The 12,084-nt window shown below is 35.4% G+C and overlaps 1 protein-coding gene across 2 annotated transcripts; it reads right to left on the reverse strand.

Moving 5' to 3' along the window:
• Window positions 1-294: 294 nt before the first annotated feature.
• On the reverse strand, window positions 295-3,412 carry LOC125478925 (protein REVEILLE 7-like). 2 transcript variants are annotated; one of them, XM_048587760.1, is made up of 7 exons: window positions 2,973-3,412; window positions 2,704-2,773; window positions 2,147-2,257; window positions 1,925-2,036; window positions 1,771-1,832; window positions 1,202-1,600; window positions 295-1,106 (listed from the first exon to the last, which is right to left on the reverse strand). In XM_048587760.1, the coding sequence occupies exons 2-7, from the start codon at window positions 2,713-2,715 to the stop codon at window positions 483-485; spliced, it is 1,320 nt and encodes a 439-aa protein (XP_048443717.1). In that variant the 5' UTR covers window positions 2,716-2,773; window positions 2,973-3,412; the 3' UTR covers window positions 295-482. The 2 variants fall into 2 exon arrangements, with proteins under 2 accessions (XP_048443717.1, XP_048443716.1); XM_048587759.1 differs by having other exon boundaries at window positions 2,147-2,263; window positions 2,973-3,404.
• Between the last annotated feature and the right edge of the window lie 8,672 nt (window positions 3,413-12,084).

Consider the following 12,084-nt stretch of genomic DNA (forward strand, 5'->3'; position numbering starts at 1 on the left):
CCAAACAAAACCCAAGACGGTATTGAAATGTCAGCCGTAGCCGTGATTGTCGTTGAACAGAGTCCATGGTGCCTTCACTGGTCTGGACTGTCTTGTGTCTACTTTGTTTGGATTCTCATTTTTGTATGCTCTGTTTAACGTATGATTGTATGATTCAATTAATGATGCAAAATTCTCTCTCTCTCCTTTTTGTCAAGGCCACCAAAATTCAAATGACTGCATAAACTGGAAATGCGAAAATCGCTTCCCTGGATTGCATAAACTGTGACCAAGAAACAGTCGAGGAAACGAATATCTATTCAATTGACGCCTAATAATTTCATTTAAAGAATAGGGTTCAAGGAATACACCCAGAAAGGAAGTTACAATTATTGCTTGTTCCAAAACTGCAACCTCATCCGACCGGAAGATATCGAATTGTAAACTTTCAATCACGGGCGTATTGCAATAAACTTGAAAAACAGAACATCTGGAATGCGAAACTATGAGCAGACACGAGCCCTTCGCCGGTCCCTCATGTCTTCATAAACTATGGCAGATGAGTTCTTATTTACATCTGCTAAACATCTTTTGTACGCTGCAAACCCCTTCCGTGAACTGCAGGGCACCGAACAAGTTTCTTCGAGTAATGAATCGACAGCCTCTATGTGCCTCTCACCTAAACTTTCCACTGCACTATGAAAGGATCTTCCCGTAATTTTAGCTGAGTTTTGGTTACACGATCTGACGTGAAGGTCCATAAAACCATGATACATAGACCACCATGGCAGAGGAGCTTCAGGATTAGGGCTATGTTTTTGGTGTTCCCATTCTGTTGTAGCACCACATGCCAATGAAACCACGTTGCCAACAATCCCACCGAGTGTTAAACTCGTATCTAATTGATCTGATCTTGATAATTGAACAAGCTTATCATTCTCCCTCTCACATTTGTCTTCTTCCACCTTTGATGTCAACATCTTAGAATCCTCTGCACCAGGTGGACGTTGTTTCTCCGAGTCTGGTACCAAAACTGTCCTTCCAAAGAGCTTAATGCTCACAGAAGCTCTTATATTGCCGGCATCGTCTTCAGCACTCACAGTGTGCTTGGAACCGGATCTGTAATTCTGGAAATCCAGATCAATACAAGGGCAACCAGAGTCAGAACCCAAAACAGAATAAAGGAATCTAAATTCATAATCAGCATAACAGTTCATCATACCACGGATGGAAATTTTTCCAATTGGACCGATGGCGAGGACCCTTTCACTTCGTCAGCGGATGAGTTGGACACCACGTAATCACTCTCTTTTCCAAAGGGGGATAAGCTCGTAGAGTGCATGTCAGTGGTACCTGAAGTCGGGGGTGGAGATCTGTTATGCTGGTCGAAAGCAGCAGACCCCAGTACATCTGAATCATGTGCAGATAGTACTGAAGTGGGAGATTGTTGGTCTTTCCCTTGAGCCGAAAATTGTGGGGATGGTGACCTTTCTGGTGATCCATTGAGATAATCCACTGATTTACGTGGATAAGGATGCACAGGCCTCCGCTTAGGCCGGGGAGGAGGAATCTCAATCAGTCTGATGGTGCCTTCGCTAGGTCCACATGATTCCTTAGATAGCTGAAAACAAGAAAAACCATATTAATACAGTGAAGGATACATGCTAACTAAAAAATACGGCCGAATGATGATTTAATGGCACAGGGTCTTGAATATCTAACTAAAGAAATTTCAGAATCCTGTATATACTATTAAAGGAAATAGGGACTAAGGTCGAATAGGCATTAAACCTTAGAGAAGAACTTTTGGGCATGACTTCGAATTTGAATTGCAGTTTTGGTGCCTACATATTCTGCATAAAGATGAGTTTAACTTCATCGTCAGATGGTGTGAAAGAAACTTGCTCTAGAATATAGATACAGTTAGGAGGCAATGAGCTTATACCTTCTATTTGACGCCAACCTCGGCCGTACAATTTCAAGGCTTCAAGGAACTTCTGATGCTCCTCCTCTGTCCATTTTTCTCTTTGTTTTGTAATCGTATACGGTTTCCTAACCTGAAGAAACAAGGCAAAAACAAAGAACCGTTCAGCGAAAATTTGAGTAGGTACATAAATTTAGGCAAAAGGGAACCCCTCTGCAACGAAAGCAATGAAAAGAAGGTGACCTTGGGTGCATGGTCACTGCCAAATGAACAAATCTCCGCATTAGATTGCGCATCACCGTTTGAACTGCAATTTCCAACCGCAACAGAGGCGTTTGAACCTGTGGCTTCAATCTGATCCTATGTCCAAACAAAAAGTCGGGTTGATACTTTGGCTTCCAACATAGTAAAGAACAAAAGCGAAAAAGCGTTCATCATTAGTACACAATTCAGTTCGAAAACACGAAACAAAATAATTCTGCACGAGTTTGAAAACATAATAAACGAGCACTAGAGAAATCATGCAAATTGCCTGATCTTGTTACCAGAAACACAATCAATCCAAGCAAACATATTCATTAATCGATCATAAACTTAATAACTGTGAATTAAGTAACAACTGCATCAAAATCTTATCTTGATTTGAGACATCTATCGAATCGACAGCCAAATTCCTCTACTTTTGGAGCAAATTGTACTAAGAAAGTATTCACTCACACACCATGATCAAATTCCGACCAAAACAATTGATTGAAAAGACAGAAAATTGAAACATAGTAACGCAGATTGCTTTTGCATACCTCAACTGCCATTGCTGCTCAAATCAAACAGAACAAGTCCGACACGTTTACTCCGAACCAAACCTGTAATCTGAGAAATTGATTCCCAATAAAGCAAAACAGAATTTCATCAATTGGATATTCCGCCGAATCTAAATTAATAAATAAATAAACAAATAAGGTTAAATAAGAACCAATAATTATACTTTATGAATAATTATTTTTCTGAAAAAAAAAAAGAAAAGAAAAGATATTTATGGGAAAATAAAGCAGATCAATCAGAAGCTTACCTGAAATGGTATTTGAAAGACTGAAAATAAACTTTGTCTCGACAGTTTTCTAAGTGGGAGAGAAAACTGAAAATAAACTTTCCCGAGAAACAAACAAACGGATTCCGCCGTCGGATTGCCGGACAATACAAGAAAACAGAAAATCCAAATCGAGAGGAGGAGGGGAAGGAGGATGTAAAGAGAGGAGAAGAAAGAAATGCGAGAGTAGAGAAGAAGCGCACAAGGAAACCCAGAGTTAAATGGAGGAGGAAGAAAGTAAAAGCAGGGGCTGCCACGTCAGAGTCAGACCGAGAATATTAATTTAAATTTAATTTGTTTGAGAAAATAAAAAAGATGTACAGCAAGTTTGGGAAGGAAAATTCTGGAAGTGGAGTGGCGCAATGAGGAAATCTTGTGGCTGAGAACGCAGGGGACCCACGGACACCCGGCACTTTCTGGTACTTTGCATCCAACCTTTTCGGCTTTTCCGACTTCTTAATAAAACCCCACAAAAATCCGCATTTTATTTTATTTTCTTGATATTCTTGTGGAAGATATTTAATCTCCCCAATACTCAAACACAGATTCGGATAATTACTACAAGATTGAGTCTTTTCACACTAATTAGATTTTTCCATACTATTTTCGAAAATACACTCGCCACAATCTCATGTTTTACTATTATTTTTCGGTGCTGTTATTGATATTTTAAAACAATTCTCACACTTATATAAATAAATAAATATTATATTCATGCTATACAAAATTAAATATACAATGATATATTTACATTTAAATATAACAACGAACGAGTCAAATCAAATATAAATTATCTAACTACAAATAAAAAAGAATACAACCATGATATCTCGAATAATAAAATAAAGAAAATATCTAAGCCACAAGAAACAAAAGGAGAGACGAAGAGTGGAAAGTGCAAGTGGTGTCCATTCAGCCTTCAATCCTGATCATATAATCAAAGATTAGATAGATATATTAAGATATTTATATTATATGAATGTGATTTTTGGTTGTAATTTTATCAAAAAAATTAGAGGAGACGTGGGGAGGTGAGTGCGTGACGAACTGAGTGGTCCCTACTTTACCTTTATCTGCGCTTTTTGACACATCAGCTGCCCTTTATTTCGTGTCTTCCTTATTTAAACTACGACCGCAAACCCCGCTGGCCCACCGCCATTCTCTTTTTATTTGTCCAACCAAATATTCACATTGACCAAAAAAAAAAAACCAATAATTCTATTTTTTTATATGTAAATTCTACGACGAGGACCATTTATCCAATTGTAAATTTGTAACTGGAAAACTAAAGATAATTTATATAGAAAATTGTTATTAGCACTCTAAAATTTTTATTTGATACTCTAAATTTTTTATAATTAGAAAGAAAAATACAATTATGAAAAGTGTAGAATGAGATTTTTAAAGTACTAATAACAATTCCCTTTATATATTAATGTGTTTCCTTTTTTAACTGTTAAAAAGTTGGTTCAGACCAATTGAACACAAAATGCTTGAGTGGATACGAACACCTTATTCACTGTGATTTTTTTTTACTAGTGTTATACAGACAATTTTACTAAGTAAAACAGGGTTCAATAAGCTTCAATTGTACTGAGTAAACCCAACACCCTCTAGAGATTTAACTCTTTTAGTTTTATGCAAACCATTTAAAAAGTTAATTACATGATAAACTCTTAGTAATTTGTTTGAAATATCGCATCATTTTTTTAATACATTCAATCCTATTTACACTAAAGAATATGAGAGTGAGATAAACTTAACAATGAATTAGTCTGTTACTACTATTTTGAATAAAAAACAATGAACTAATCATAATAATTTCGTTCAAATTCTTTTTTTTTTTTTTTTTTGCAAGAATTGAACATAACAACATACAAGTAAAAAGAAATATTACTAAACTATAGTATTAAGTGATAAAATATTTTGCTTTAAAAGTGCATTATTATTTGACTCCAGATGAAGCTGGCCTTAATAATAATCATAAGAATGGAATAGGAAGCCTAATTAGTTGGTGATAGTGGAATCCACCTAATACCATTTAGGCCAAAAACTTTGAAAGATAAAGATAAAAAAGAAAAATTAAATAAAGAAATCATGAAATTTCGCAACCACAAGTTTCTAGCTTTCTAGTATCTGATTATGGTTGGGCAAGATTTCGACTCTTTAATTTCTAATTTCTTTTGGTTAGTTGGGTTCATGTTTGAGCTCCAAACGACAATTGACACGTGCCCTACAAACCCATTCACATTTTCAAAAAGAGAAATAACCATCACCCAATCGAGATGGATCTTTGTTTTTCAAAATGTCCTTTTGCACAAGAAATTTTTTAAGTCTACGAAAACACGGTCTAATATAGTAAGTGTAAAGAAATTTTGTAGTACTTAATGTATTGGACTGTATTTTCAGTACATTGAAAATTTTTTTTTATTTTTTTTATTTTTACACATATTTGCGTTTTAAAAAATACTGCATTTGTGTATATTGAACAATATTATAAGTAGTGTACAAAGTAATTAGCGTAACACGTGCAAATAAAATGTGATGTATATATTTATAATACACACTCTTAATAAATCACATAAAATGAAAAATGCAGTACATGCATATCTAGCGTTATCGTTGTTTTGTGAAATGAATTATTTGGAAACAACATTGTTGTGTTCATATAAAGGAAGAAGAAAAAAAATGAAGAATGTTGCCATTAAAAATTTAAAATATTTGGTTTGTAAAGTCTACTAGCAAGAATCTCATAAATTATAAAATTGTATCAATTAAATGCATTCTTAAGGAAGGAAATGACAAACTCAAGTATGTTATTGAGTTACATGTAGATTTCTTTATAGGAGTTATCACATTTTCGTATCAAAAGGTTCCCGAAGGCACGTGTATGCCAAACACAAACACGTTCGAGAATGAGAATGAAATCTCATGTTCAATCTCGAACCCCATTCTTGTAAAACAAATGCTACCTTTGAGTGTGTTTTTTTGGGTCTGGCTGTGCTGAAGTTGGAGAGGGATCACCAGCTTCTTTCTTAGCGAGCTCAAGTAATAAGTAGTGTGTATATTTTGGATGCTTCATATGCTATCATTATATATACACATATGATCATCTGCATATGTATGATTGGTTGTTTGGTTCCCTGACTTGTAGGCTTGTAGCGCTCGCTGGCACTTGATAATCCTCGCCTAACTCAAAGCCAACCAATCGTCTGTCGGGTTTAGATCGAACAAGATCCATCGGCACTGTCACATGGTTTTGATAATATATGCCAAAGAACTTTCTGAGGCTCCTGTTTCGTGTAGGGATGTGATATCCACACATCTCTTTTTATTTATAGCTCTTATTAATTTATGACTTTTGATCTTTTTCAATTTATCTTATCCAACGGTAGAAAATTAAGATAGTGTATGAGAAGTAAAAAAGGATGTGTAGATAGCACATCCCTTTTGTTATCTAGATAGTATGCCTACCTCATCACAGACTCGAATCCAAAATCTAAAGCGAAGAACTCAAATCGAAAAATCTTGGCAAATTAAACATGACAAAATCGATCCAATTTCACTTTAAGATTTGAGAATATCATTAATAGTCATTTGATTAACAGTTTAGGCTCATCTTCATGCGGATCCCTACTTCATTATAGACCTGATGGTTGAGTTCCACGACAAGATCTTAGTTGATAACAAAGAAATAAAATCTTAGTGGATAACAGAGAAATAAAATCTTAGTTGATAAATTTTGGGGGTGTGATATCCACATATTCCATTTTACTTCTCACACACCTTTTGAATTTTCAACCGTCGGATCGTATAAATTGAAAAAGATCAACGGACATAAATTATCAAAGGGTGTATGAGAAGTAAAATGAGATGTGTGAATAGTACACCCCAAATTCTATTACACGGTAAAATTTCGCATAACCATTGATTGACATAGCACAAAGCAAGAGGGATATGACTGTAAACCCTTGAATAACAATTTTTCTCGAATCCACATGAGTTTGAGAGCAAACCCAAAAGTCCGATTTATTACTGAGCTTAAATTGCATTTTGGAGGCTAAAACAACCTCCTATGGCCAAAACTCATAGTATATCAGGGAAGATCAATGAGTTTGAACCGTGAATTCTTTACTTTTCTGAAAAAGTATCATGGACCAAAATTGAAGCTCGGGCATCAAATATGCAAATTTCTATTGCATCATTTTGCCTTCAACGGTCCATTTTCTCTTCAGTCCATTAACCCATTTGTTCTACATCATCGAATCATGATACTTTGATCTTTCCCACATTGCAGGAGCATTATCAGATACATTAAGGGACCTAGGTGGTCCCAGTACCACCCTGAAGACCATATAAGTAGGGGTGGGTTAGGTATGGTTACCGTATCAAAACCCTCGTATCAATTAACGTACCAAACTTTCAATTTGACAAAATATGTACCGAAGTTTGGTATTGCCAAATAATTCGGTTGGCATGGAATGACAATGGTAATTGCCATTTTGTTTTGGGACAAAATCTATTTTTGTTTTTTTAACCCAGTTCAAGGGCAAAACTTTTTTTTTGGTACCTTTATCTCATACATTGTAGCCTAAATACGTCTATTATTAATCATTCACAATTCACACACACACACAATAATTCAAATGATGCATCAACATTCATGATGAAATTAAGCTTACAATCCAAATAGAAGTTACGAACCAAAACAAATAGAAGTCAAAGTTTCAAACCAAATGAAAATTGGAACTACACTTCAAAAAGTAAAATTCATTGATCAATTCTTCAAACTTGAGATGTCGAAACTTTTGGAGGAGGCATTGAACTTGTAAAAGATAGAACTTGTGTCAAGCCTACATTACAAATAAAGAAAACATATTAGTAGCAAGAAGAATTAAAGTTAAAGACCATTTAATAACAAATTTACTAAAAAAATTAAAGAATTTCTTACTTGTTTTCACTTCTTCCATTTCCTTGTAAAATTGAAGCATATCATCTGTTGGTTCCTTGTAGAAGTTTACTTTATCCGCCCTAAGCCAATCACTAGTACACAATAGTGCCTCTACCATTTTAGGAGTCAATGATGCCCTAAAAGGATTCACAACCCTCCTCCCTAGGCTAAATGCATTTTCAATAGCAATGGTAAAAGTGGGGATTACAAAGATATCTTTGGCTATTTGGGAAAGAATTGGGAACTCTTTTGTGTTTGATTTCCACCACTCAAGAGATCAAAGTCACTAACAACAATGCTAATATAAGTAGGGTTTTATTTTCGAACTATTGGAATATTATACATATATATATAATAAATATGTGTTATATAATTATATATTCTATAATTTATAAATTATATATTATATTATATTATATTTTTGGTACGGTACGGTAATACTGTGGTAATGGTATTCATTACCAATATCGTGGTAATGGTATCCATTACCAATACCGTACCATGAAATTTTGGTAGGGTGCAATATCGTACCATTACCGATTGGCACAAAAAATTTGGCACATAATCGATATGCCATGGTTGGCAGCTCGGTTGACACGGCAATTTGGCAAAAAAATCTACCCATACATATAAGTGGTTGTGAGGACCTTCGAGGACCACCAAGTTTGGGCATGTGGTGGAGGAGAAGAGCGGACGACAAATTCGAGGGGTGCAGGTTATGCAAACGATTAACGAAGGAGAAGAAGACTATTTCTTAAAAGACTTGATAAAAGCAACGTTGTTTTGAGCATTTAAAACAAAATAATTAAAAGCAAGTTTTATATTATGCCACATGAGGGAGATCCTTTTTAATTAAACAAAAATAAAGATAGTCCATTGTCTTTCCTTCTACCGGAGATCTCCACCCAAATCTCATTTTGCATTCACTTTCTCCAGTTGGGTAATTCCCAATTCCAATTCCTTTTTTTTTCTCTAACCACACCCAACCGATCTTTAGGCCACCACCAGTGAAAACCATCATCGATTATCTCCGATTTTATTCTAAATATTTCAACTCCAAATTTGGATAGTTCCAATCTTATTCCGGATAGTTCAATCTAATTTTGGGATAGTTCCAAATCCTTATCAATCTGTTTTCTCTTTTATTGACAATGAAACTGTCATGACACATTTTGGAGTATGAAATCTCGTCGTGGACAAATTTAATCGTTGTAGCTTAAAATGTTGCTTGTATAAATATTATGAATGAAAAGTTGGTAATTTAGTGTTTAATTTTTTTTGAAACTTTTATATTGAGATTATCCCGATATTAAAATTCTGAATCCGTCATTGTCGAGAGGACCCATGCATGCATGCATGCTTCATTTTAGGTCTTCAGTTAATTTTGGGTGCTTTTGGCAACTCTCTTCCTTCTCTAGTCTCTCACATGGTATGTAGGAGCCTAACCAGCCCTTTATTTGGCCTAATTTTCCTACTTTTACAGATATTTAATTCGGGCCATGTGATTAGCTCATTCATTTGTGAGGTTAAGAATTAAGTACACCAATGATTAATTAGTTCAGTTACTCTAATATCTCACGTACGATTAGTAAGACACATCAGGTGGTTAGGTCATTTGAAATCTCAGACCCTAATTTGCAATGAAGTCAGGTATGTTTGAACGATACTTTGTAGTGAGCTGTACATTAATTTTATTTATTTATTTATTTTTGCTTGTTTCATGCTTCCCGAAATGCATATAAAAGGCCCGCTTCGGCTTGGAGAGTTTAAGGTTATGCTCAAAAATGGGCCGAGTGTTTTGGTGAGAAGCCCATAAAATATTGGCTTTGTCAGTTTGCCGATCATCTTATGTAATTGAACGATACTCTACCCTAAATTGCATAAAAATGTGAAAAAGAGTTTCTAACTCAGAACGCAATAAGTTAAAAAAGAATATTTTAACCACTAGAAAAATCTACCACATGCTCTTACATATCAAAATTAAGTGATGGATTATGGGAAATCGGCCAAAATGCTCTATATTAAATCTCAATTATTAAGTTGATCAAAATTAAACATAGGCTATACCATGATTCAACATTATTTAACATAGCGATCGTGTATATCGATAACATATTAAAATAATTTGATAGTTGCATAAACCGAAATTTGAAACATTTCACAGCCAGTTTCTCTAGAGACTAGACAGGTTAGATGCAAGCCCTGGATAGCAGGGTGGAGGTATAGACTAGTAGGGTTATTGTATGTGGAGAAGTGTCAGTGTCTGCCTTCAAAACTACTTCGTTTCTAATCACAACTCTACCATCAGGATCATTTAATGAAATGAAGCCCTACTAGTAAGTAGTACTAGAGGTAAAATAAAGGAGGTGGTGGGTGGTGGGTGGTGGGTGGTGGGTGTTGGGTGTTGGGTGGTGCGTGGTGAGTGGGTGGGTGGGATGATCGTGTACAAGCAAGCACCAGACGCAAGGGGTTGTGACGAGACAAGATTAGGGAGGACGAAATCAAAGTAGGGTGTGAGATGTTTTCTATGTGCAATCAAACAAGCACATGATCTGATTGTTCGCAACTCAGTTATTATCTTCGGGGAGAGGGGTTCGGATTTCATGTCAAAGAAGTATATCCTGCATTTCATTGATTGAACACAATATATCCACATTCCTTGTTTTTTTTGTTTGTTCCTTAATGTCACAAGTTATATAGCAACCAAAGAGGTAACAAGGCACTCGTACGTTCTTTACTTAATAGGGTTACCAAGTAAAGCTGTGGAAGGCTAGGGTTACATGGTGAATGTTCATGGATGGATGGTGTGTGAGGTGGCAAGCTAAAGCTAGCTTTAGGGAATGGGATCATATAAAAATAGGGCATATATATAGTGTGTGTGTATGTAGAGTAGGCGCTTTTGACAACGTTTTTGTTAGGTTCATTCTGTAATGTATTTCAACTATCCAATTATCTATTTTTATGTCTTACCTCAAAGATCATGTCTACCAAAAAATCACCCAAATCGAAAACCATATGACCGTTGGATTAAATTTACTGCTTTGTAGAGCCGTATTGTTTATTTCTTTCACTACAAAAGAATGTCTTAATGATTGTAGATTTGTCTAATCTTTTGCAATGATGATATATGAAAATACAAAATTGTTCGAATCGTTAAAATATATTACGAAGTGGATCCTAGAAAATAGATATCAACATGTGCGTCAAAAGCATGTGCCTCCAGATCTCAATCAATATATATAGACACATGCACACACAGTGGCGGATCCAGGATTTCAAGCTCAGGGGGTCCAAGCATAAAAGCTCAAAAAAAGAAAAAAAAATATTAGACTAATTTGGTTCCGTATCACTATTTTCTACTGAATTTGGTTCATTGAATAAATCAAGATTAATCTCAAAGGTAATAAAACAAACAAATTCTCCTCAGCAACATAACACAATTAGTGACTCTACAAAGATAAAATTTGTTAATGTAACACATATATATTATTAATTGGGAGTTACGACTAGAGTCTAGGATTAAAAACCTTGTATGAATTTGGAAGAAATAAAATTAGGCAGCTAAAGGCAGTGGAAGGGCAAATGGTGGTGGGGAATAGGGTAACTTGGGTTTAAAGTTGGAAGGTCGCAACGATTGGGGCTGAGAGTTCTTAAATATAATTTGGAGATACTAGAAAAGACTGGGGTTCTAGGGCTCTATAGAGAAAACAAAGATATTTTAGTTTTTTAATTTTTTATAACGACTTGGCTCAAAAACGCAGTCGATTTGACTAGGTCTTTTAAAACAAAAATTAAAAACCTATTCTTCTTCTTTGTTATAAGCACTGCCTGCATATCCATGGAGGCAACAAGCCTCTCTACTGCACCTGTCCAAATTGTTGGAAGGTCCTGAAGGTCGATCACAAGTGTTTCTTCGGGCTTCCGAAAGATCCTGGGATCCCTCGGGTCCCTATATGGATCCGCCAGAACACAGACACACAGACACACATACATACATGTATATGTATATGTATATAGGTAGGTGGAATCATCAGAAATCATAGAGCTACACGATGCATTGATGGTGTTTTAAGACCCTGTCTTTATGGCTGACTATACTATACTGGCTTTGTTGCAGCACTTTTGGCTCTTACTTCTCCGTCT

Source organism: the organism of the source record quoted next, unplaced genomic scaffold (genome assembly GCF_019419815.1).
Source record: "Pyrus x bretschneideri cultivar Hongxiangsu unplaced genomic scaffold, Pyrus_bretschneideri_v1 Contig27, whole genome shotgun sequence".
Lineage (NCBI taxonomy): Eukaryota > Viridiplantae > Streptophyta > Magnoliopsida > Rosales > Rosaceae > Pyrus > Pyrus x bretschneideri.